The 27,543-nt window shown below is 48.8% G+C and overlaps 2 protein-coding genes across 5 annotated transcripts in view; both read right to left on the reverse strand.

The window, feature by feature from the left end:
• The window catches only part of LOC149338789 (uncharacterized), a 199,095-nt gene that overhangs the window by 136,191 nt on the left and 35,361 nt on the right, over positions 1 to 27,543 (reverse strand). The gene's annotated exons all lie outside the window — the stretch shown is intronic.
• LOC149338790 (uncharacterized) lies at positions 924 to 27,338 on the reverse strand. The gene is made up of 3 exons (XM_089547789.1): positions 27,188 to 27,338; positions 25,998 to 27,082; positions 924 to 1,959 (listed from the first exon to the last, which is right to left on the reverse strand). The coding sequence occupies exon 2, from the start codon at positions 27,078 to 27,080 to the stop codon at positions 26,034 to 26,036; it is 1,047 nt and encodes a 348-aa protein (XP_089403915.1). The 5' UTR covers positions 27,081 to 27,082; positions 27,188 to 27,338; the 3' UTR covers positions 924 to 1,959; positions 25,998 to 26,033.

Consider the following 27,543-nt stretch of genomic DNA (forward strand, 5'->3'; position numbering starts at 1 on the left):
GAAGAGCTGGGTGCTAAGAAAACTCGTCCCAGATCCGTAGCAAATTTAGCCGGGAAAGTGAAAACAATATAATAGCTTTTATTACCGTTTCTCACAGATACAGCTTCCAGCCTGCCGAGGCTAGAAGTTGGCTTGAGTGGCAGCGCCGGAGAGACAGCGGCACAACATAGGGAACACAAAACTCTAGTCGTGTATGCACAGAAACGAGTATTATTAGAAAACCGAGGGAAAGAATGGAAAGAAAAGAATGTTGTTCACACAAATTAAATAATGAAGACTTCACTGTTGTGAACCTCTGCAAAGAGGACAGGTCCCTGGAATGTTTAATCATAATTATCAGGACATAGTAAAGAATGCTACACCGACCATATCTGAGGCAAGTTTGTGGCAATAAATATCGTTCGCGGGGACTTAGCAAGCATGCAGGGGTGTACCGAATGCAGTAGTATTCCCGTCATATGTATTTTAACACAGTGAATAGAAGTTCAAAGTTGAGCAGATTAAAGAACACATGCACGCTTACTTTGTTAACACGAGACAAATCAAAGCTCCCGAAAGTAAAAATATTGTTTAAAACATAAAACGACCGGTACTACTTCCGACCTTAGTGTCCGCCCTTTCTGTGCCTGACGACTGAAGAATTTGAGGATTATTGTATGAAAGGCAAGCGCCTGCGTTAGAATATTTAGGAAAGAGGAATTTTATGTCTACGACTTTGTATGGTATATCGCTTGTTGCGGGAGAGAGGGTGGAAGCAGAAAGTTGTGCGGAGAAAACAGAGGCCAATTTCCCAGTCCGGCCCCCAAATGCACCAGGGGTTGCAATGGAAGCCGGCCTCGAGTTCTTAAAAGTAGGGTTTCTAAGGCAAACAGAAGATGTTTCAGGCATAATAATACCAGTGCTGGTGACCGTCAAAAACGCGAAAGATTCCAATTAGTAAAGTGATTAACTAAATTATAATAGTTAACTTTTAACTCTTAATTTTAACTATTAATTGCACCTCATTGCAATTCGAAATTTGTAGCCGGCCGTTAGTAATAGCCATACCAGTAAAGTATTCACAAATATTTTCGAAGTATTTAAAGATAGCTGAACAAAATGTCACACTGTGTCATTAAACACTCTTTTCAAATGCTAATAAGTTTACGGCAGGAATTATAAAGACTTTATGACCATGACTGTTTTGAGTATCACCGGCCAGTTGTCAGAATGCGTTTGAAATTTTGTTGATAGGAAGTCGTTAGGAAGTGAACCGGAACTGTCGATATTTCAATTCCAGGAAATGGAAAAACACATCCTATGTGATTGAATGTTTCGAATATAGGTGTTCAATTCTCGGAACACCTCTGATATGTTGTTAATCGACACTGTCGTTAATTCATTGGTAGGAACGGTACACAAACTGTCGATAAGTCGGTTACTGAAAGTTTGACGACTTTCTACGTTCTTTTAGTGCGCTAGCGCTTATATTCCCCCCCCCTTCCCATTTAGCCGTGGTCTGTCTGTCTGTTTGTGTCTGCTTGACTGTCTGTGTCTGCTTATCTGTCTGTTTGAGTGAAATCTATTTTGTGGTAGGCTGGTCACCTGCCCACCGTGTCAGGCGGCAGCTCAATAAATCATCAGGTTGCTCGCCAAGAGCGATCTATATCGCTACCCAACCGGATCAACCCAAATCCCATCGAAAGCAGCACCTCCCATAGAAGGGCAGTGGCAGATCGCTTGGCCGCTGCACTACTGCTCCAGGTGTGGTAGGAGGACTTCCAATAAGAGGCTTGGTCGTCCACCTCGGCTGCGGGAGGTGGTTGGTTCGAAACCCACCGCCGGACACCCACCGGTAAAATTGGGTACAAGCCACCCCCGGCCCGGCGCCCGGCTTCTTCAGGGGTGTGCGCTTGGAAGAGGCTCCACAAACCCCGCTGTGTCCTTTCGGGGGCAACACCAGTTTCGAGCACCATCAGCCTGCAAAGGTGGTTCGTGATTCAGACTTTACAGGTTCAACGGAGTTTGGAGAGTTCGATGAAGTTTAAACGAGTTCGCTCTAACGTGAGCTCAGTGGCACTGCGCCAACTTGAGAAATTGAAAAGCTGCGCCTTACAGAAAAACCGACCGAAGGACCGAAGGACCAATTCCGTATATATTGATACTAACCGATCATAGCTATTAGAAGAACTGCCATCCGTGTACACTGGATCTATACACCTGCTAGCGCAACTAATTCGCATTTCGGCGAACTGCGCAAATCAAACATGATTTTTTTCATCTGAGTATCGGTGGCCAACTGTCGGGAGATGGTTCAAAAACGTTTTGACTTAGAAATATAAAGCCATTGAAAGACTTTCAATTAATTTTAATAATTTCTATTAAGATATGACTGTTGTCTTCGTTATGAATGTTAGAAAAAATTTTCAGGCTCAGTACGCTTAATTGAGGAAAACAATGAACTTTTTGTATGCGAACGGACAATGAATAATGTTCAACTCGCAGCAAATCAATTAATAATGTGAAATGGCCATCGCAGAGAACCTTCCCTATTCCTCACAATGATATTCAGAGACCTAGTCCAAAAATCGCGTGCGCAGTCGTTCTTGCACGACGTTTATCAGCTAAAACAAGCACCCATTCGTTATGCGGCTCCTTAGTATTTTATTCTCCGAGAGACTGAGCCCCAGCCAGTTGCTCCCGAAATACCACAAAAAAGTTTTTCATCAGAAAAGCGGCTGCGGTGTTTGAAGCTGACAGCTGTAAATAAAGCAACAAAAAATCGGACACTGACTCGACATGGTTTGCATACAAGCCGTTTGTCACTGCAAATGATTTGTTACGGGCCGTTTCAGGAGGACTATTAGCTCTATTTGTTGCCGCTTCCTGTTCGTGCTTTCCTTTCTTTATTGTACCTTGCAGATGCAAAACGAAGTATTTACCACTGCAGAGATCCGGCGCCGTTTAAGATTAGACTGAACATGTAATCAGTATTAGGCTCCGAATACGCTTACAGCCCGCCGTGGTGGCTCAGTGGTCACGGCGCTTGGCTGCTGACCCGAAAGACGTGGGTTCGATCCCGGCCGCGGCGGCCGAATTTCGATGGAGGCGAAATTCTAGAGGCTGGTGTATTCTGCGATATCAGTGCACATTAAAGAACCCCAGGTGGTCGAAATTTCCGGAGCCTTCATTACGGCGTCCCTCATAGCCTGAGTCGCTTCGGGACGTTAAACCACAATAAATCAATCAATCAATACGCTTACATCAGAACTGCTTTTCTTTTCGTTAACTGACTGATATGATCTCAGAAGCCCGAAACTTAGTCTTTGACTGCCAACCAGGCTCTATATCAGTGATTAATATTTGGAAAGATTGCGGTAAAAAGTGTGCCATCTACCCGTATTCCTTTCCTAGGGCCGACAGCACAAGCACATCTTGCAAGCGGATGACCAGCGGAAAGGGTGCATATAAAGTTCTAGCCTAAGAAAGACTGATACGACGAGCATGAACAGCGCTTTTTGTCAAACTTGTCAAAGGGTTTAATTACTACTCAAAAGTTAGGAAATAATCCCAGTTAGAGAAGAGACTTCGTGCTGCTGAGCGCAGGCTGTGGCTAAGGACCTTCAAGTATTATCTGTGAATTCGACCGAATAATACGAATTATTTTGTTCCCGGCCTACAAATTACAAGTGATAATTAAACTGCCGGATTTGTACGGCTTGCGAGTAGTATTTGAGTAATCCATGTTTCTATACACTTTGACGATTTTCAGCATAATGAAATCGAAGAAAAAGAAGGAGCCGGCGATGCCAATGTTGTGGACGTTGTCATCAGAGTATGATGTGGTTTCGAGTGTGACGCTGAACTAAACTTTAAACTGCGCATACACTGTGTCCATCTACGCCCCATATACTTATGATTACCTATTGTTTGCCCCATTAGATATTGTAAAATGATAGGGTATTGTAACAACCCTTTCCAAAGAGGACCTGTCATGTGGTTGCACACGCTTGGGCCACGGTAGAGCCGCAGCCGACACTTTGTCTGTGCGGATAACAAAGTCTGGCAAGTTTCAGAAATTTAATTCACCGGCAACTCTCTCAAATGACGCTTTTGATTCAGAAAGCGTCGTGTTCGATCTCAATGCCAAGGTGAGCGGAGGACAAGAAGTTTTTTCATGGATGAATAGACTACCAACCTTTAGCTGTGCCATCAGTTACATGCTGCAGGCGCTTTTCGCTGCTGGCAAATTATAAACTTTGTCAGCTTCTTCTAAATGCCGTGGCTTTTGGTGAGCGCTGTGGCAGAGATTGTTTCGCCAGAGTACACAGCTGTGGCTGGAAACCGCGACTGCCTGAAGATTGTGGCTTACGAGATTTTTTATTTGTTTTCGTTTACTGATCGGGAGATGGCAATATGTTCGTCAGCGGCTTGTATATTTGCACACAAAGCATCGGTTTTCTCGTCCACGGTTTGAAGCGCCTGTCTAATGTTTCTTCATATTGGAGATACTTTTTCTAATATCCTTAGTTTTCGAGCTTCTCTGTAAAATTCTCATTTTTTTTATCCCAAAAAAAACAAGGCACGACTCATGTTAGTGGCTCCCAAAAATCAGGCGTTTGTGAAACGGTGAGGCCTTTTTTAAGGAATTGTGGACTAATTGGTTGATACAGTGAAAAGAGGCACAGGGAACAAGCCCTACACAACTAGAATAGTGGAAGATACGAGCGCTGAAACAGTTTTGATTTTCTTTGGTTTCCTTCATAGCTTTTTTCCCACTTGCGTTGGGCGTCTCCGTCGGCCTAGAGCGCTGCATTAAATTATTTTGTCATCGAAAGCAAAAACTGCGCCGCTTGCAAAAGCAGGCGCTAGAGGAGTACGACTCACCCTTAGGGGCTGCAGCCAGCAGTTCATAGTGTTTTCTGCTCGTAATCTTGACGAAGACGACAAAAGAAGACACATGACATGCACCGTACTGTTCATCCTGGTTTACGTGCGTGTCCCTATTTTCTCATATCTGTAAAGCTGGCTGCCAGAAAACTTCATAAGCGGATTCCATCTCGCCTCTCTGTTATTCTGTAGTCAATAATAATTTTACGCTCAAACTGCAGCGAAGCCAATAATGTGCCAAATGCGAGGTAGCGAAGGTGATATGACAGTAAGCTACTTCACTGTCCAGTGTATTCGCCAGAAACAAAAGTAGCCTGTTTCTACGTTTTTTTTTCGTTGAAAACTTTGAAGTGAAATATTTGGCAACCTTTCAAATTGAGTTCACTTAGCTGCAGTTGAAAACGGCTCTTCGGTAGAGAAGGTGCTTGTATTAGCATAATAAAGTTATCTATAAGCAAGCGTGCTACAAAAGAATAGCGCAAAGTGGTAGCCAGACGTTGATCAGCTTACTAACTCCAAAGATTGCTATTGCTTATTACGCGATGCCAAGCAAGAGTTACAATCAGTTTCAAAGTAATAAGAAAAGGAACAGATTTTGATCATTGATGACGGACCGTCTGTAATCCCTAATTATGAGGCACCTTATCTAAGGCAGTCGACGTTCTCACGGTTCTGTCATATCATCGATCTTTGATCCTAGTGTTCACTCGGTGCACCCCACTTCCCCCCTTGCGCACCTCTTTCTCTATGTGGCAAACAAAAATCGACAGTTTCTCCTGCTCTTAAAGTGTTTACCCGCGTGCCACTTACACTCTTGCTGCCTGTAATCTTCTTCTTAGAACATTGTGTTCAGGTGACAAGAGGCAAAAATGTCGAAAAAACGTCAAAAGAGCAAAACAACCGTGGATAGAAAAATAGTAGAAAAATAGGCAGACGAGGGAAAATAAAGTTTGAAATCAATTGAAATGTAGTTAATGAGTGATAATTGATCGAACTAAAAACTTTCACTGAGATAGAATAATTAGTTAGTTAATTATCAGCAAAAACCATTGCAGGGTTGAGTAGGCTTTACGGTGATATAGTAAGTGGTCGGGAAAGCAACCACGGCGCCAAATTTGAAAAACCAAAATGGTTCATTGAGATAAAAGATACTTTAATCAGAGTAAATAAAATTAACTGTGATTAAAGCTTAAGGTAATCACGCTAATTCAGTAGCCGAATTAATAAATAAAAAATGATCAACAGAGACAAAGAGAGGCGACGAGTGTCGAGGAGGCGTCAGTGCTTTTTGACGTTCGCTTTCTAGCTTTGTCACTAGAGTGCCGTATTTACTTTCCCCCGATCGCAACGTGCGCAGAGCGGCTTCGCTAGAGGCAGCGGCTGTAGGCCGCGTGGATGAAGCGAGCGCCCCTAGCTTCCTGACACGCAGCCGTTTGATTTTGCTTCTATCAACGCCCTGTTATCAGCGCCTGGTTGTAATGCGAACGGTGGTAAAATCCGATCAGGTTGCGGTCGGTGTCGAACGTGGTCGACGGTGAATCGCTTGTTTCTGGCAGTGAGCAGAACTTTATCACCATACCACACGCAAAAATATGGCGCTCCAGTGGCAAGGCCCGAAGACAACTGTCGAAGAAAATACAAGGTAAACAATCGCAATCCGGAAGGGTGCGCCTGCGCCTGACGACAGGCGAACGGCGTGAAATGGGCCTTTGACAACGCGCTCAGCAGTTCAGATTCGACATGGATGGTAGCTCACAGTCGATAAGGATGCGTTTTTTTAGGTTATTGGCGATACATTTTAAGTTTTCATTTTAAAACTACAAGCATAATATTATTAGTGGGTCTTCATTAATAAAATAACAACAAAATGAAGAGATGGTCCTAGCCGTGGCATTTGCCATCGAAACCTAAAACACCTGAGCTGCGGCTGGCGTGAGAAAAAGAAAAGTGTGCGCTATATAAAAATTAATAAAGTAGAAGTGTACAAAACACTTTGCAATTTTCACTCTTGCATTACATGTACACATAATTCACCTTGTGAATGTGCCTACCGAAAAACACTAGAAACAGCAAAACACAATGAACTATTTAAATATGTCGAATAACATGCTGAGATGAGGTACTTACACATGATCGCGGAGCCCGCCAGGAGCGGCATATTTGGCTGCCGTCATCACTGCTGCCGCAATCAGTGCAGCAAATATATAAAGTAGATATAATGCCATCGCTCCAATTTATACGCAGATGTACTGTAGAGGAGGACTTCGGGATTATTTCGACGACCTGGGGATCTTTAACTTGCTCTGACATCGCACAGCCCACGTGCGTTTTTTGCTCTTCGCCTCCATCGAAACGCGGCCTCAGCGGTCCTGATCGAACGCGGGTACTTACTCCACCTCAAAAGACGAGCGCCTTATCCACTTCGTTTCCGACCTAGCATGTATTTGTGCGTTTTTCTAAACTAAAAATAGATAAGAAGAGACAAAAATTGGAGAGTACACTTAAGCTCCTCCTCAAGACTTTGACGCGATACCTTAGTGGGTTAGGTTACCAGTTTAGCACCGTTCGACGTCTTTTTTATTTTGTTTTTCAATTTTTACAATTACTTATCAATCACACACACTAAAGTTGTTTAATTGGCATCACCAATCAGAGGCTTTTGATTCTGAGCATTCTGACACCGTTGAACCCTCGTTTTTCCAGTTTTTAATTTCTTTAATTATTCAGATAATTAAAATCATTTCCTTAAATCATAGTCCCCTATCACACACTATTCATCCATTACTGAAGCCCCAAATTATCATGATACAACATTTTTACGCACCCCCGGCTAAAGGTCTCCGGGGGTGCACGTAAGTATATGCTGCACGACAAGCTGTATCGTATGACACCATCTGGAACATCCTGCGGAAAGCGGTTGGCACGATGCGATTTTTTTACGCAGCCCCCGACTGTTTCCGGCACTCGATGCCAACTAAGCTGGCGGCTTCTCGATTGAACGAGCTGCATACTCTGTCGCATAATACAGAACAGGAAAAATGCACCACCATGGCGGGGCACTGAATGAATGTGACTTTGAAAAGAGCTTGGTGCTAAAAGATCGCTTTAAGTGGTCGAGAGTGCATAGCCCTCGACTACTTTGTGAGCCCACTCCAGCCCCAGAACTTCTATTCTGGGGTCATAGCTAGCCAGCACAGTCTCCCACCGCTCGAGAGAACGAACGGTAAATATATCACCTTGAATCCCACAGGATATGATCATAGTTGGCTCTTTGGTCGCAGTGTGCAGGAGGAGGTAAACTTTATTAAAGAAGAGGTCTTAGGCGCGGATTGGGGTCATGTTCCCCTCCCCGCGGTGGGCTCCTCTTCTAGGCCGGACGCCAGGTGGCCGACCGACGATGTCGTTCGGCGACCTCTTCGGCTCGCTCTATGGCTCGAAGTTGAACCTCCGGGTTCGAGCGGAGCAGCGCGGCCTCCCACTGAGATTGGGTAGAGAGCTGCAGACTGTGCGATGGCTTGTCTTCAGTACATAAGTATAGGATGTGCGGTGTGTCTGCCTTTTGGTGCCCACAGAGAGAACAGACGGGGCTGCACTGCTCCGGGAACCATATGGAGTACATGTATGGATTAAAGAAAGTGTCTGTTTGGAGCTGCCGCCAACTGACTTGTTGTGTTTTGCTGAGGGATTTATGTGGTTCTGGAAAGATCTGTCTTTCTTTCTTGAAGTGGGTAGTAATTTCTTTGTAGGTTGTCATTCGCTCCTTGGCCGACCTGAGCTCGGGGTAGCGCACCTCCCGGTTAACCACGAATCCTCGGGCAAATTGGAGCGCCGCCTCGTTTCCAGGATTTGCGAAATGGGCGGGGACCCAGATCAATGTTATCCGGCGGGTATTGAAGATTTTTTGTAAGATTTTGATGGCTGCTGAGTGGGCCCTTCCTTTGGCAAAATTTCGAATTGCTGTTTTGGAGTCACTTATGATGTATTTGGCAGCGGTGGAGGTAATGGCTAAAGCTATGGCAGCTTCTTCAGCCTCCTCCGGAAATTTTGTTTTATCTATTGACGCCGATGCAAGGGGAGAACCTCGATGATCGACAACTGCCAGAGAAAAGGCGTCTCTGTCCGCATGTTCTGCCACGTCCACATGCGTCGTGTTTTTCTGAACTGAAAATCTTTCGTGAAGTTTTTGTGCCCTAGCCTTTCTTCTGTCCGTATCGTAGTGTGGATGCATGTTTTCGGGCAGAAGAGGGACTGTTAAGTATTCGTGCACGTGTCTTAGAATTGGCAAGGTGTGTGTACGGATTCCTTCATATTGTATTCCTGCTTTCTTTAGGATGAAACGTCCCGTTTCAGTGCCTGATAGTCTCTCATATTGTGCGGTGAGGTGCGCTTTTATCATTTCCGCTAAGGTGTTATGAATTCCTAACTGTAGTAGTTTTTCATTTGGAGTATGACGTGGGAGGTTGAGTTCAATTTTGTAGGACTGTCTAATTAGAGAATCCAGGTCGTCTCTTTCTCTTACTGTGAGGGTGACGTATGGTGTAGTGTAGTTGACTCTGCTAAGCACGAAGGCTTGTATTAGTCTCCTGGTCTCGGCTTCTTTAACTCCTCCTCGCCTATTCGCGATTCGTCTGATGAGGAAGGAGATTTGGTTGACAGTGTTTCTCAGTTTCTTAGTTAACGTGTCGTTTTTTGGTTTGACTGTATCAGCATTCCTAAGATTCTTATTGTTTCCACTTCTGGGATGGCTGCCCCTTCCGCGTAGATTTTGATCTCAGGAGCTTTATTTTTCCTTTGACGCTTTGGGTGTAGGATGAGGACTTCAGATTTTTGGGGGGAACACGCGAGTGCACGAACTGCAGAAGAGTCGGACACAGAAGAGACGTATGTCCAGAGCCACCGCAACAACGGTGCCCGTACTGCGGAAACCAGCACCTCAAAGAAGAAATCTGCGGCCCAGTCTGCATTGTCTGTGGAGAAGGGCACCGCAGAGGCGATAACAGCTGCAAAAAAAGATTACTACGACCCCACACTAAAACGTTGGAGCACCAATCAAGGGCAAAATCCCGGACCAGTGACGACTCAACATCCACTCAAAGAAAGGACCGCTCGAGGTCCTTCCCGCCCTTGGACAGCGGACGCAGCAGCAGCCGCAGTGGACGCAGCAGCAGCCGCAGTGGACGCAGCAGCAGCCGCAGTAGACGCAGCAGCAGTCGCAGCGGACGCAGCAGCAGCCGCAGTGGAGGTGACAGCGGCACCAGCAGCCGGACGCAGAGCCCCGGACCGAAACAGGTGAGCTGGGCGGGAGTGGCCTCTCACGGAAAGGGGACGGAACTGCAGTTATTACAGTCTAAACTCGATCAGGCACTCCACCACATTCAAATACTTACGGACCGCATCACACACTTAGAACAGGAAAACAGTAAACTAATAGCACCCGCCAAATCTAAGGACCCTCCTCCAAAACCACTTGCCATGCAGGAAGTTACAGAAATGGAAACTACTGTGTCCGCAACAGTCGAAACCCTAGTAAGCGTAGTAAGCAAGGAAGAAACGCCTCGCAAAAAACGAGCAGTAGCTGATGTTAAAAATCTCTCATTAGAGGATAGAGTCCCAAAACTCGAACAAAACGTGGAAGAGCACAGTCAGAAACTCGATAATGTAACACAAACTGTTGACAATTTATCACAAAGACTCGAACAACACATACATGATGTAAATCACAAGTACGGGGTAATCAACACCATTTTACAGGAAATTTTACGTCGACTTCCCCGGTCAGCTCAAGGGGCGCCAATCGATCTATCCCAGCAAATTGGCCAATCCTAAAAGCATGGCAATTTGGAAGTGGAACTGCAGATCTATGCGCACAAAAAAGCAGATCTGCAGTAACATATTCAAACGGAATCCGAAAAACCTGACGTAATCGCGATCCAAGAACCCAGAATATGTCGACTAAAACTGCCAGGGTACCGGGCAGTTCTGCCATGTCACATCACAGAACAACCTTTAACCACTACGATGGAACATAGAAACCTTATCGTGGTTAACCACGAAATTGAAAACGTAGAGCTCGACTGTATATTCATCGAAATTTTACCCAGCAAAAGAAACTTCTCTTCTCTGTTCATACTGAACGCATACAGCCACCCCAGGGCGCAGGCTGGACCAGCGAAAGCCGCTATACTGAAAGCCCTACAAATTGCAGGCCAAAACCCAAACCTAATTGTGGGCGACTTCAACGCTCAACACGTGCAATGGGGACACGCAACTATATCTAAGAAAGGCACGGCCCTAATTGATTTTATCCAGCAAAGAGCGCTAACCCAATACACGGATCCCATGCAACCTACCAGGATAGATAACAGCGTGAGCAGGGACACGTGCCCGGACCTTACGATGGGCAAAAATCTCCCAGACTTAAGCTGGAGCAACACCAGACAAAATCTGGGAAGTGACCATTATATCATAGCATCTAAAATCACCATTGCCAATCTCAAACCCCAACCCAGCAAAAACAAGATCACCGACTGGGACAAACTTAGGACGATCCGCGACCAAAATCAGGAACCGATCACAGACCTAGAACAGTGGACACAAACCCTCCTATCAGATGTGGGAAAGGTCACTAAAGAACTAGTACATGACCTAGACGTAAATGCTATTGACAGCAGACTTACACACATGTGGGAGGCAAGGCAAAACCTAGAAAACAGATGGCTTAAACAAAAATACAACAAAAAGCTTAGAAACAAGGTACTCACACTCACAAAAGAAATTCAACACCACTCCACAGAAATCGCAAGGCAGCAATGGGACCATATCTGCGAAAATGTAAATGGCAATCTAGGCACGAGAGAGACGTGGAATCTTCTGCGGCATCTCCTTGATGCGGAATCAAATAAAGCTACGACTCAAAGGGAAATCACCAAAATTTTAAACATGGACCCAGGCACGGATCAAGACATTATCAACACGCTACAGCAGAAATACTTCTGCACAACCCGAGAGACGCCGTCACTACCAGATTATAAAGGACAACCTAACCCCCTCCTGGACGCTGACAACAATAGCGGAAATAAGAGCAGCCCTCCATAAGATAAGCACGACATCCGCCCCGGGAGAAGACGGCATTAACAATAAGACACTCAGAAACCTAGACGACGCTTCCATCACAGCCCTCACGGATTTTGCGAACGAGTGTTGGAGGGAGAGAAAACTCCCAGCGGCTTGGAAACATGCCATCGTTAAATTCATCCCAAAACCGGGCAAAAAGCTCGCGCTCGAAAACCTCAGACCTATTTCGCTTACATCTTGCATAGGAAAACTGATAGAGCACATCATACTAGACAGACTACAGTCTCACATGCACAAAGAGAATTTATATCCACACACTATGATTGGCTTTAGACCACATTTATCAACACAGGACACGATGCTCAGACTAGCAAACGAAGTCCTATCTCAGGAGCAAGAAAGGAGCACCAGGGCAATCCTAGCTCTAGATTTAACAAAAGCGTTTGATAACGTCAAACACAAAGCAATTCTAGAATCTCTTTCACCGCTGAATGTGGGTGAAAGAGCGTTTAACTACATCAAGGACTTTCTCTCCGATAGAACGGCTAAAATTCAAATTGGCGCAATCAAATTCGACACCTTCAGTTTAGGAGACAGAGGAACGCCGCAAGGATCGGTCCTCTCCCCCTTCTTATTCAATATAACCCTCGTCAAAATGGCACACGCACTCGCAAAAATCCCAGACCTAGAACACTGTACGCGGACGATATCACCCTTTGGACCAACAAGGGGAGTATCGCCGCAATACAAGATACGCTACAACAAGCAGCAGATGTAGTAGTTGGTCGCAGTGTTTATAGTTCGCATGCTATCTTTCAAATTGCGCGCATCACAAACAAAACTGACAGTTTCAGACCCCGCCGCTTGGCGTGCTGCAGTCAATAACGCCGCTAGATCCTCTGTGTGTGTAATAAAGCGAGGGTAAAAAACCACGAGCTCATGCTAATGCACCGGTGTTGAACCCGGTTGTTTGATCCTGCTCATGGAATGCGGTCTCGTATAACACGCTCAGGCACATCAAGTAATATTTTCATTTCATGCCAAAGCTTTAACAATTACAGCGGTACACTAGCGCGCTGAAATCATTGCGCTGCGTATCCTGAAATGCGCAAGGTTACAATCTAAAAATTCATGCACATTAGGGAAGAAGATCTAAAACGGAACATTAGCCGAAGAAGAACACATCAGTGCTTCCAGACCAAAGGCTGAGGAAAGACAATAGCGCAGTAACTGTCTCGCATCTCTGTAAACCGCGCCGTAAGGGAAGCGGTAAAGGGAGGAGTAAAAGGAGAAGGGGTAAAAGAGACGCTGTAGTGGATGGTTTTGGTTGTTTTTGTTTTGGAGGGGGGAGGAAATGGCGGAGTATTTGTCTCACTTATCTCGGTGGACACCTGAACCGTGCCGTTTGACCTCCTGGGGATCTAACATGCGTTCAGATCGCACAGCAAACGGGCGCCTTTTGTTTTTCGTCTCCCTCGAAGCGCAGCTCTGGTGCAGTTCAATTATGTCGGGTGGAGAGGATGCTATGAGCAGAAAAAGAAATTACGAGGAACTTTAGCGGCTAAACTGGTGAAAGGCGAAAGCCTGAGTGCTCCATTCTGCTACGCGATTGTTCACTGCACATTTTGTTGGTACATTAATTAACTGCCAATTAATGACGCTTAAGCTTCGCCTTTAGGAGTGGAACGCGACGGCCTGTTGTAGCGCTGCCACGCAGTCCAAAGAACGCCACCACCTGTTCGGCGCGGTGCGTTGCCCTTCGAACGCAACGCTTTTCGAGGAAAGGAAATGGTCTGTAATTCTCTGTCATCTCGGTGGACACCTGAGCCGCACCGTACAGGAAGGGAGGAAGTGTGAGTGAAAGAAGAAAGAGGGGCCGTAATGAACATAATGAAAATTGTATTTGAGGAAAGGAAATTACTCATTAACTGTCTCACATACCTCAGTAGACACTAGTCGAAAATTGTATTTGAGGAAAGGAAGTTGCGCAGTAACTGTCACATATTTCGGTGGACACCCGTCAAATTTCGCGCGCGGTGACGTCACGACAACTTGGGTCAATTTGAAACGCGGACAAATACGCCTTGCTCGTCGGTGAATTGGTTTTTGAGGAAAGGAAATGTATCTGTCTCTAACATCTCGGTGGACATCTAAACCTCGCCGTAACGGGAAGGGAGGAAGATGGGAGTGAACGAAGACACCGTATTCACTAGACGCACCTTTGTTCATTCCAAACCATCGAGCTGGCATAGCGGAAGCTCGAATGTTCCGCCATGCCAGCTCGATGGTTTGGAATGAAAAAAGGTGCGTCTAGTGAATACGCTGTCTTCGTTCACTCCCATCTTCCTCCCTTCCCGTTACGGCGAGGTTTAGGTGTCCACCGAGATATTAGAGACAGATACATTTCCTTTCCTCAAAAACCAATTCACCGACGAGCAATGGATGGATGGATGGAAAACTTTATTAAGCTAGTGAGTTTGGAACGTATAAGGTCCCAGGGCCACCGCACAGCCCTCACATTACGCGCATGTGTCCAGGCCACGTAGGGCCATGGCACTGGCACCCCGGTTCACACAGCGAAGTTGCACGTCCGGGTCCTGCGACGCAAGGAGGGCCTCCCATTCCTCCCATGTACCGATGGCGGGCTGTCCCTGCGGGGGAGGATCGGCAGGGCAGCCGAAGAGGATGTGGTCAAGGGTGGCGTGCGGTTCTCCGCAGAGAGTGCACTCCGGGGAAACATGGCGGAAGTAGGATAGAAGCTGAGGGGTAGGAAGAGTTCGGGTCTGGAGTCGCCTCCAGAGGATTTGTTGGGAGTGGGATAGGCGGGGGTGAGGAGGGGGATAGAGTCGACGGGCAAGGCGTGCTTGTTGAGTTAGTTCTGAGAACGTGTGTGCCCGCTCCCTCGAGAAATCCCGGCTGGGGTCGCCATTTGCCCGGCAAATAAGTCCTCGGGCTATGTTATCGGCGGCCTCATTTCCGGGATTGCCAGAGTGAGCCGGCACCCACACGAGCTCAATACGCCTATCGAGATTTAGGGTGCACATTTTCAATATCTGCCACGCGGGGGGATGGACGCGTCCGCGGGCGAAGTTAAGAATGGCTGTTTTGGATAGAGATGTGAAGGCCTGAAAAAAACAATGCAATTTTGAAAAAAAAAACGGTTTTTTTCGATTTTTTCAGACGAGGAAAAATGGAAAGAAACATCGAAAATTTCAGAATGAAATTTCAAGGTTTTAGGATTGCTTGCTTTTAGTTTAGGTTTTTGTTTCTGCTTTGAAAATCATTACAGCGTGCATCGTTGAATGATTGGAGAGCAGTCGTCATCGCCGGTGCCAGGTAGTGCTTTTAAAACGTTCGTGCGGCGAGTATGCGGGTTGAAGGCCAGGTCACTTATAAGATCCAGGCTTGACATAAAAACACACTACAAGTAGAACAAAATGGTTGCAAATTCTACAGCGCTACACGGCATAAATAACATAGCCTGCTGTGCACGTAAGCGGTTTTAGCCAAATGCAAGCCTAGCTCCTTGATTTCCAGCGTAGCAGAGTACAGGACATCCGCAGGAATTTGGTCCAGGAGAGGCGTCTTCAGCGAAGCACGTGGCCCCATCTACCTGGTGCTGAGGCCTTTGCACTAACCAGCCGCTAACTCGTCTGGCTTGCCGACTGCTGCAAATACCACCATCATGCGCCAGCTGCGAACGAAACTGGTCACGTTTCGGAAACGTCCATACAAGGATTCGCAACAGGCTTTCAGTGAAACGCGTTCGAAAGCTTGTGTATGTATGCCAATGAGCTTGAACTAAACATAAAAAAACTAAATATGTGCTTTTCCGTGCCAAAAATAAGCCTCTTGTGCATAATATCCGACTATATTTTAATAACACAGAAATTGAACAGGTGAATTCTCATAAGTTCCTAGGAGTTCGTTTCCGCAGTGACTTGGGCTGGACTGATCACATCAACAGTCTGCGGATACGAATATCAAGATCAATTGGGTTAATTCAACGACTTCGTTATCTTCTTCCATTCCATGTAAAAAAACAGCTATATTTTTCTCTTATTCATTCCCATATTGTGTATAGTATCTTAGTGTGGGGAACATGTAATAAAACTGACTCAGATAGGTTGTTCTCTCTGCAAAAAAGAGCCTTGCGCATATTGGGTAGTTATCCTGCTAGTACCAATGACATGTTTACCTCTTGTAAGGTGTTACCGTTTTTTCTATGCTATAAGCACTACTTAGCACACCTAATCTACCAAAAAATAAAACATGACTTTGAATCATTTTCTCGTTCTTATTTGAATAGAGAAATCCCACATAACTTGCGCACAATTTCCTTGACTGCTTCTAGGCCTCGCACTAATTACGGAACCCAGACTACGGATCACCAAATAACAGTTTTATGCAACAAATATCCAACACTAATTGCTTGTGCCCAGGAGAGTGTCACCATTCACCAATTTAAGAAGAAAATGAGCAATCTTTTGAACACCCCTGTGTGAAATTTTGTTATGCATACCTGCTGCATTCATTTTTACACCTACTGTTCTGTACTGTTCTTTCTTGTTCTGCTCGAATGTGTTTTTCTTTTCTACTCCAATTACTATCGCTCATTGTTAATGACTTCTTGAGTATTATTTTCTGCCTGATCAGTGTTTGTGTAATTGCTTATGTTGAATTCCTGTACCACTGTGTTTTATGTACCACTGTTTTCACTGATATGTCACTCTGCACCATCTGCACCGACGTGTAAAGCGGGTGTTAGGCCTCGTCAGGAGACACTCCAGTCTCCTTTAGCCTCTCCCCGCGGACACCATGTATTGTTGTCCGAAATAAAATGAAATGAAATGAAATGAAATGTGCAGTAGAACATAGCTGCGGACTCAGCTTCAATCCATGCTGCTGCGCATAGTGTCGCATCCAGCGACAGTGACTCTAAGTCCGATATGGAGTGACTTATAGATCAGTTTTCATGTTCCCTTTTCCTTGCAATAGAACAAAAAGTTCGTTCCACAAATATGATATTTATATCTCCATATTCGCCTCAAGTGCAAATAATTATTTATCTTCTCGGTGCAATAGAACAAGAAGTTCGTTTCACAACATGACATCTATAACTGCATATTCGACTGAACTTTGGAGCATTACTATTGATAGCTGTGCTGTTGCAAATAAATCTGTTTTTGTCACTTTTTGCAAAATTTCCAATTTTTCATGAAAAAAACCCTGAAAAAAAACGGTTTCTTTCATGCCCTTCAAAATTTCTTGAAATTTTACATCTCTAGTTTTGGAATCGCTTAGTATATAAGCCGCATTGGTTTGGGCAATGGCTATTGCTATAGCTGCTTCCTCTGCTTCTTCCGGGGCACAAGGTGTGTCTATGAAATGGATAAATGGGGGGGCTGCTGGATGATAAGCCATAGCTACTGAACGGTCTGGACCACACGCAGCGTCCACCCAGCGCACATCCTCTAAAGTGCCATATTCTTTATGGAGAGCTTTGGCTCGCGCAACTCGGCGGGATTGATGGCATTCAGGGTGGACATTCTTAGGAAGGGGTTTCAGGATAAGCGCGGTGTGTATGGCGCGAGGGAGAGAGATGAAGTCTGTTGTGTGTGCCGGTATGCGAATTTCCAGAGAATCCAGTATATATCGTCCAGTTTCCGTGCCAGCCAGACGAAGGTAGTGTGTGTAGCGATGTGCATCTATAAGTTCTTGTATAGTGTTGTGCATTCCTAATTTTAAGAGTCTGTCCGTGCTAGTGCACTTTGGTAGGTTTAGCGCTGCTTTGGTAGCCATGCGGATAAGAGCATTGATCTTGTCTTTATCCGAACAGGAGAGGTTCAGGTAAGGAGTAGCGTAAAGAATGCGGCTAAGCACAAAGGCATGCAGCACCTTGAGATTATCTGCTTCGTCTAGACCGGCTCGTGAATGTGAAACCCTTCTAAGAAGATGGATGACGGAGTAAGTGGACTGTTTTAGTGCTTTCAGGGTAAGGTTGTTTTTCCCCGTGTCCTGTAAATGCAGGCCAAGAATACGGAGGGTAGGTGTTTGCGGTATGGGAGTGTCATGCAGGTAGATTGTGATGGGGGAGGTAGGGACGCGCCGTGGGCGGATTATGAGGAGTGCTGACTTTGTGGGGGAGCATTCAAGCCCAATGTTTGCCGCGTGAGTAGCGATAGTTGTAGCGGCTTCCTGAAGGGTCGATTCTATGTTGCCATCCGAGTCGTATGTGGTCCAAACCGTTATATCATCCGCGTAAAGTGTGTGTCCTAAGGGTGGAATGCGGCTGAGAGCCTTGGCCAGGGGGATGAGGGTGAGGTTGAAGAGGAAGGGAGATAACACCGCTCCTTGCGGGGTACCAATGTTACCAAGCGTGAAGGGGGGGGAGGTCTGTATATCATCTATATGCAGTGAGGCTGTGCGACCGTTTAAGAAGGCCCGGAGATAGTTGTAGGTCTTAGGCCCCAACTGCAGCTCTTGGATGCCCTGCAGGATGGCGCTGTGCGTAACTTTGTCGAATGCTTTGGTGAGGTCGACTGCCAGGATTGCTCTGGTGTGATGTAACATGTCATTGAGGATAGCGTGTGAAATCTGCAGCAGGGTGTCCTGTGCCGAGAGGTGGGATCGAAATCCTACCATAGTATGTGGATATAGTCCATGGGATTCCATGTGTTGCGTGAGACGGGTGAGGATGACATGCTCAAACAGTTTGCCCAAGTACGAAGTCAGCGAAATGGGACGGAGGTTTTGGGCGTTAATGGGCTAATTTGGTTTAGGAATGAAAATTATTTTCCCGTGCTTCCATTCAGCAGGTAGCGCCCCCATTTCCCAGCACTCATTGAAGTAGTTGGTGAGAAGGGAAATCTAGATTTCTGAGCATGTCATTTGTGATTTGGTCCTCCCTAGGGGTTTAGTTTCGGAGCTTGATAAGGGCTGCTCTGACTTCAACCTCCATAATGGGGGCGTCGAGGGAGGGTTGATCGGGGCCTACATAGTCGGGATATGATAAAGCTTGGCCCACAGTGGTATAAGTTGATTGGAGTATGCGTAACAGTGCTTGATGATTTTGACGATTTTTATGGGTAAGTCTTTTTAGTGTGGGCCTAGTTTGCTTTTTAGCTTGAGTGGGGTCTATCATATGTCGCAAAAGATGCCAGGCCCTGGTGGAGGAGAGATTACCTCGTAATCCGTCACATAATTGGTGCCAGTTAGATTTACTGAGTGCGGGCACTGTATTCTTCTATTTGTTTCTGTAGTTGCGCTAATTTTAGCTTAAGTTTCCGATTTTGCTTCTGGGTTGCGCTGCGTGTGAGGATACTGTTTTGAGCTTGGAGTAGGTGCGCTAAGCGACTGTCTGCAACGGGAGTCTCGGGGGTGGCGTCTAATGTTTCCGTGAATGCCTGGACATCCTGTTTCAGCTCTGTCATCCATGTGTGGAGGTTAAAGGGGGATTCTAATGTTTCGGCCTCTCTGTGCTTCCGAAGATTATTCCAGCTGGTAATCCGGACACGGTAGTTTTTAGCTTTTTTGGCGAAATCAAGCTGTATAGTTATGATATAATGATCACTGCCCAGGGCCTCATTTGAGTTTGTCCACACCGGTGTGGGAAGGTTGCGACCAAAAGTAAGATCTGGGCTTGTGTCGGTAGTGACACTATTGCCGATTCTTGTAGGTGTGCTCAGATCATTATATATTGCCACGTTTCTACAAGCAGCCACTAGGCGGCTGCTCTTCGCAAGTCGCGTGCACCGCCGAGTGAAAGAAGAAGAAGATCGGTTCCGGCTTCCTCTGGGTGCTCTTGGCTTGTTCTCCGGTGCCGTCCACGTCAACCATTAAAGCGTTTCGGTTACGAGCCCCAACGGCTACGTAACACTGGTGGAGGTGCATTCAAGATCCCATGTCCCGGACCTCTTCTCGCAGCGGTTCAGCGAGTCCCGACCGACTCCCGCTGGTGTCTACACCCGTTCATCGCAGCAGCCGCCGCGTTCACGGCCTCTCCCCAGAGTTCGGTCTCCTTCCCGACCGCCGCCCCGTTCAGCTTCATCCCATGGCGCAGGCGAGTTCCCCTCATCTAACCCTCCAGCAGCCCCGTGTACCGGCGAGTTTCCATGGCGCTCCTACTGAAGACGTCGACGACTGGCTTGAACAGTTTGAACGTGTGGCCAACTTTAATCAGTGGAGTTCTGCCATGAAGCTGCGCAACGTATACTTCGCGCTGGAAGACGGCGCCAAAACCTGGTACGAGAACCGGGAGCCCGGTCTTCAAAGCTGGGATGCCTTCCGCCAGCAGCTGCGCGATACGTTTTCCAGCCCCGACCGCCGCGACCGAGCGCGCCGCCTCCTGGAAGCCCGTATCCAAAAGCCCAACGAGAGCGTCGCCATGTTTGCCGAAGACGTGACCCGTCTTTGTCGGCGGGCTGATCCCGACATGACGGAGGCCGCGAAGTTGCGCCACCTGATGCAGGGCGTAAAAGAACATCTTTTCGCTGGTTTGGTGCGGAATCCCCCCCAGACCGTTGCCGACTTCATCAGTGAAGCAACCCTCATTGAGCGAGCCCTCCAGCAGCGTTCCCGACGAAACGAGTCTGCGTACGTTCAGCCCTTCAGCTCAGTGGCCGCTTCGTGCAGCGCCAGTGAACATTCCTCTTTGCGAGAGTTGATCCGAGACGTAGTTCGCGAGGAGCTCCGGAAACTCCACATCATCTCGCCTGATCCCACCCCCGCTGCCCTCACTGAAGTCGTGCGCGAGGAGATCCGGCAAGCGTTTGCACCGCCTCAGTTGCTGCCCGAGCCACGCCCTCTGAGTTATGCAGCAGCTGTCCGTCAGCCCGCGGTGCCTCCCGCGCAGCCTATCCCGTTCGACTCGCAGCCGCCGTCCGTACTGCCGCCACCCTCCTACCAGCGGCCACCGCAGCAGGGACTCGCCATGCAACCACCGGTCCGGAAGGCCGACATCTGGCGCACTCCTCGTCAGCGGCCGCTCTGCTTCCACTGCGGGGAAGCCGGCCACCTGTATCGGCGCTGCCCCTACCGTGAACTCGGGCTTCAGGGATTTTCACGTCACGCCCCGCGCCCACGGTTCGGTGAGCGACCTCGGGAAATCGAGGAATACCTTGCTGCCCAGCAGACTTCACCGAACGGCCGCCAACGGTCACCTTCTCCCGTCCGCTACTCGTCACCTAGCCGTCGTACTTTCAGCGATACGCTGAGGGGGCGATCGCCAAGCCCACGCCGGGGAAACTGAAGGCGGCGACCTCAGGGGGGCAGGTTGCTGAAAAACGAAACCGACGTCCCGAAGACCCCCCCGTGACGACGCAGCGTGATTCCGTGACAGCGACGCCGCCGCAGCGTGATTCCGTGACTCCGAGCTTCCCTCATACCAATGACACAGCTAGCGCCGACCTTCCCGTGCTTGTTGATGGGCACCCAGTGACTGCTTTAGTAGATACAGGAGCAGACTTCTCAATAATCAGCAAGAATTTCGCGGATCGGCTCGCAAAAGTTCGGACTGAATGGCCTGGACCCCAAATTCGTACTGCTGGTGGCCACCTTATGACACCTTTAGGGCGTTGCACTGCACGAGTCACCATTGCCGACTCCGTGTTTGTTGCGGTTTTCGTTATTCTGCCCAACTGTTGCAAGGACCTCATCCTCGGCCTTGACTTCTTACGACAGCATGGTGCCGTCATTAACGTTCCTCGCCGTTTGGTCACGTTTTCACCGCCTGCACCGACTTCCGCAGACGCCGAACGACGCCACGCACCTTTGCGCATCCTTGACGCGGATGTAACCGTGCCGCCACGCTCATGTACTCTCGTTACCGTCAGGTGCGACGACCAGTCGAGTGCTGCAGGGGTGGCCGAACAGAACACTGAGCTGCTGCTCCATCACGGCGTCTGTGTTGCCCGCGGTATCGTCCATCCGACCAACGGCCTCGCGGATGTACTCCTTACCAACTTCGGCAATGAGCGACAACGCATCGCCAAAGGGACCACGGTCGCCTACTTGGAAGATATCGCCGAAACTTCTGATTGCATCGCACTCCAGACCGGGACATCTGCCAGCCGACCGGCCCAATTCGCCCTCGATGTGAACCCCGCTCTATCACCTACCGAGAAGGATCGACTTGTCGGGCTGCTCTCTCAGTTTCAAGACTGTTTCTCGTCTGCCTCCGCGGTCAAGCAGACGCCCCTCACCAAGCACTGCATAATAACCGACGAACGTATCCGACCAGTCCGACAGAACCCATACCGAGTGTCACCGCGGGAACGCGAAGTCATCGCTCAGCAGGTAGACGAAATGCTGAATGACGGTGTCATACAGCCATCGAGGAGTCCCTGGGCTTCACCTGTCGTCTTGGTTAAGAAGAAAGACGGCAGTCTGAGATTCTGTGTTGACTACCGCAAACTCAACCAGGTCACAAAAAAAGACGTCTACCCGCTACCACGCATTGATGACTCCTTGGACCGGCTGCGCCATGCGCGCTACTTCTCCTCGCTCGATCTCAAAAGCGGTTATTGGCAGATCGAAGTAGACGAACGGGACCGTGAGAAGACTGCGTTTGTCACACCGGATGGACTATACGAGTTCAAGGTCCTACCGTTTGGATTGTGCTCCGCTCCAGCGACATTCCAGCGAATGATGGACGCAGTCTTATCCGGCCTTAAATGGCAAACTTGTTTAGTATATCTGGACGACGTTATTGTGTTTTCCCCAACGTTCGAGGAACACCTCCAACGCCTTTCCACCGTGCTACGGGCTATAAGATCTGCCGGCCTCACGTTGAAACCTGAAAAGTGCCACTTCGGTTACGAAGAGCTCCTGTTCCTGGGCCACGTCGTCAGCCGTCGAGGTGTTCAGCCCGATCCCGCCAAAACTGCAGCCGTCGCCAACTTCCCTACTCCATCCGACAAGAAGACAGTCCGGCGTTTTTTGGGACTCTGCCCCTATTACCGCCGATTCATTGCAAACTTTTCACGAATTGCTGCCCCATTGACGCGTCTCACCCGAGATGATGTCACCTTCGCCTGGACAGAAGAACAGCAAAAGGCATTCGATGAATTACGGCACCGCTTGCAAACAACGCCTGTGCTTGCCCACTTCGATGCCCATGCCGAGACCCTGGTTCACACGGATGCAAGCAACGTAGGCCTCGGCGCTGTGCTCGTACAGTGGCAGGATGGCGCTGAGCGAGTCATCGCGTACGCTAGCCGGACTTTGTCTCGTGCTGAAACCAATTATTCCACCACCGAGAAAGAGTGCCTCGCTGTTGTCTGGGCAGTGATGAAATTTCGCCCGTATCTTTATGGCCGCCGCTTCCAGGTCGTGAGCGACCATCATTCTCTTTGCTGGTTGACGAACTTGCGCGATCCCTCCGGACGCCTTGCACGTTGGAGTTTACGTCTACAAGAGTTCGACATGACCATCGTGTATAAGTCCGGACGCCAGCACAACGACGCCGACTGCTTGTCCCGTTCGCCTATCCAGTCGGCGAACGAAGACGAAGAGCCCGACTTCCCTCTTATCGCAACTGTCGACACAGTCACTGTTTCGCAGCGCCAACGTGAGGACCCGGGACTCGCTCCACTCATCGACTTCCTGAAAGCCCGTACTACGGAAGTACCCCGTCCCTTCGCCAGAACGCACTCCTCGTTTTGTCTCCTAAACGACGTGCTCTACAAGATCAACTTCTCTCCCACGGGAAGGGATTATCTCCTCGTCGTGCCAGACACTCTCCGCGACGAAGTCTTGCAGGCATGTCATGATGAGCCCACCGCCGGTCATCTCGGCTATGCTCGAACTTTGGCTCGCATTCAAAAGAGTTTTTACTGGCCCAAACTTGCGGCGGCAGTGCGCCACTATGTACGAACGTGCCACGATTGCCAGCGACGGAAAATACCGTCTGTAAGGCCAGCTGGTTTACTGCAGCCTGTCCAAGTGCCCAGACTTCCATTCGAGCAGGTTGGCATGGACTTGTTGGGCCCTTTTCCAACTTCCTCCTCGGGCAACCGGTGGATAATAGTCGCTACCGATTACCTCACGCGATATGCTGAAACAAAGGCCCTCGAACGAGGCACGGCAGCCGAGGCAGCGAAATTTTTCATCGAGCGCATCGTCCTCAGGCACGGCGCCCCGTCAGTTGTCATCACGGACCGAGGCACAGCTTTCACGGCCAAGCTGCTGGAATCCGTCATGCAGCTGAGTGGCACTACCCACCGCAAATCCACCGCCTACCATCCACAGACGAATGGCCTGACCGAACGTCTCAACAAAACTCTCGCCGACATGCTGTCTATGTACGTGGACGTTGAACATCGGTCTTGGGATGACATCCTACCGTACGTCACATTCGCGTACAATACGGCACAACAAGAGACAACGCGCATGACGCCCTTCTCTCTGTTGTATGGCCGCGAGGTGTCCACCATGCTAGAGGCCATGTTGCCCCATGACGGTCGTGACTCCGAAGCTGGTACCGAGGACTTTACTCAGCGCGCCGAAGAAGCACGGCAGCTTGCGCGACTGCGCATCCGGAACCAGCAAGGCCGAGACGCTCGGCGTTACAATCACCGCCACCGAGTAGTGACCTTCGAACCGGACGACATGGTGTGGGTGTGGACTCCGATTCGACGCCGAGGGCTTTCCGAGAAACTGCTAAAGCAGTACTTCGGTCCGTACAGAGTGGTCCGTCAGCTCAGTGACGTCACATACGAACTTCTTCCAGACGGCTCTTCTACTTCTCATCGCCGCCAGCAGAAGCCCGAAGTTGTCCACGTCGTGCGAATGAAGCCGTACTTTTCGCGCGAGCACCGCTAGCATCCTACCGCCACGCCATAACCACATGCTTCTTGTGACCGTTCATTTTCGCACCATCCTTGCTTACGAACTGCTTATTTTCTGCCATGTTCTTGTGAACTGCTTTTCTTACCTTCTTTTCTTGCGCATGCATCGGGTCGATGTTTTTTTTTTAGGGAGGGGGGTAATGCCACGTTTCTACAAGCAGCCACTAGGCGGCTGCTCTTCGCAAGTCGCGTGCACCGCCGAGTGAAAGAAGAAGAAGATCGGTTCCGGCTTCCTCTGGGTGCTCTTGGCTTGTTCTCCGGTGCCGTCCACGTCAACCATTAAAGCGTTTCGGTTACGAGCCCCAACGGCTACGTAACAATATGGACAGGCCGTGCATCTGAAGGGTGTTGCGCAATTCCGCTCCTCTCTTGTTAGTGCGTGTGTACCCCCAGTCTACATGTGCGCAGTTGAAATCCCCTAATATAATGAGGGGGTCATTTTTTGCAGCGTTGGAGGCGGCTTTATTTACAGAGATTAAATCTGAGACTGGTTGCCTCGGAAGGAGGTAACAGTTGAGGATGAAGAGGGGTTGAGATCTGTGAGTGGAGGGGATTAATTCTAGGAATGTGTGAGCTACCAGCGAGGTTAGTACATGACAAGTGTATGGTACGAAATGTTGGAGATACGTGGTAACCCTGGGGTTTGGAGTGGTGTCAGAGGGTACCAGAGCGTATCCTGGCAGCCATAAATTTGTGCCAGCATCCTGAAGTGCTACTATATCAGGGGGTGTGGAGGAAGCAGAGAGGAGCTGCTGCAGGGGGTCTCGTTTGCGACGAAACCCCCTGCAGTTCCATTGTAGGATGCTTAATTTCCGTCAACTGGGCCATGCTGGAGGGTGGGGGGGGGGGGGGGAGGATGGAAGCAGCTATGGGGTTGCTAGCTGGGATATGTGAAGACATTCCAGCAATTATTGGTGGAATTTGTTGTAGAATAGCAGAGGTTACCTGACTGTTAATAGTTTCTGTAAGCTTAGTGATGGCGGCTTCAAAGTAATTTTGAGTCTGAGCCAGAATACTGGCTTCGAGCAGTTGGGCAAATTTTTGTAATTTAGAATCCATGTCTGGAATGTCTTCTGGTCTGCGTTTCTTTTGTGGAGGGGGTGTGGAGGGTTGGGGTGTAGGTGAAGAGGTTTGGGGTGTTGGTGAAGGAGTGGGTGAAGAAACGGTAGGAGGGATGGAATTAATGGCTGCCCTAAGATGCCTTACCTCTTCCCGCAGGAGAGCTATCTCTTCCTCCAGCTGTCAGGTTTGGGGTGTACTGGTGGGTTTGGTCCAGGCTCGCTGGTGATCTTGATGAGGCACTAGCGGTGGAAAGTCCTTTGGCGTGGGCACTGGTTGCTTGGATTTCGGCGCGGTCTGTCTACGAGCCGGTACCGGTAAGGTGTGAACCACCACAAAGAATGCAGCTTGGCGTGCATGGGGTCTCTTGAGGGGTGTGCTTCTCGCCACACCGCGGGCAGAGTCCAGCCTTCGGGAGAGGGCACACGTCGTACCTGTGTCCAGGCTTCCTGCAGTTTGTGCAGGCATCGGGGCTTCCCTTGTATTTGGTGCAGCGGTGTACAACACACATATATTTAATTGTGTGAGGTACGGGACCTGAGGCAAAGTGATTAAGATGGACGTTGTTTTACACATGCGTCGGGCCGCTATAATGCTAGCGTCCGGGTTTCTGTACTGTAAGTCAGTTAGGATTTGTTCTGGTGTCTCGTTCCAGTAGGCCCGGGAAATGACGCCCTTGACTGCCCCTGGAGGGGCCGCGATGTACGCGGCTACCGGGTATTGTAGTCCATCTAAGGTAATTTGCTGAATTTTCACCAATGCCAGAGCTGTTGCCTCCGCTACCGTCGCCACTGTGAAGGTGTTGTTAGTTGGGTGGATTCTTATGTGCAACTCGCCAATCACTGAGCAGCTGAGCGTCGAGTGAAGTGCCTGCAGGATACTGGGAGCCGGGATCTTCTCCAGGGAGAGGCCGCCTCGCGGGCGAAAGACGACTCTGATGGTACCCGCCGGCAGTGCGGCGAGTTGCTTGCTTCTATGGACGACGGCGCGCGTCATGCGTAGTAGCTGTGGCGTCTCCTTGAACGCGCTTCGGGTGTTCCCAGATGCAGCGTCCGGTGGCGCGCCGGCGTTGCTGGCGCTTGGTTTAGGTTTAACGGTGGCCGATACCGGGTGTTTTGGGGGCGAATTCGAATCCGTGGTCCGATTACGGTATGCATGGAGCACAGTTTTCCACTCACCAGGGTGGCAGTCCAATGGGTTCGAGGTCTCTCCATCCACGGGCTCCTTCATGGCTGTTGGGGAGTGAGGAACGCGGCGCGCCGGCGAGGCTCGCCTCGATGAGGCGAGGCTTAGCGCAGCGGCGTGGCTGCCAGAGACATTTTCAACAGGGAGCTCACCGAGGTCATTGGGCACATCCAAAAGATGGTAGCGATTGGGGTCTGTGAACCTTCCAGGATCCGTTGAGGGCCTTGGTGGGTCCTAGAAAGGACTTAGCTGGGCACGGGAACCAGAAATTGGCGGAGCCGATAATAAACGCGTCCGCTCACTCGGGCCCCCTAGCGGCGAAACCCCACCGACGAGCAAGGCGTATTTGTCCGCGTTTCAGATTGACCCAAGTTTGGTTACTACAACCAAACTTTTGGTTACTACAAAGAGATTGTAGCAAGCGTTCGGTTTCTTTCGGCACCTTTTTCCACCGACTATTTGTGGAAAAGTAAAAGGAAAAAGTTGTACAATGATCTTTGTGATATTG

The sequence above is a fragment of the Amblyomma mixtum genome, chromosome 6, assembly GCF_055824585.1.
Source record: "Amblyomma mixtum isolate Tamu chromosome 6, ASM5582458v1, whole genome shotgun sequence".
NCBI classification, from domain to species: domain Eukaryota; kingdom Metazoa; phylum Arthropoda; class Arachnida; order Ixodida; family Ixodidae; genus Amblyomma; species Amblyomma mixtum.

Bases quoted from the DNA above. Each gene is read 5' to 3' on its own strand.
- LOC149338790 (XM_089547789.1), bottom strand. From the start codon at position 27,080: ATGAAGGAGCCCGTGGATGGAGAGACCTCGAACCCATTGGACTGCCAC.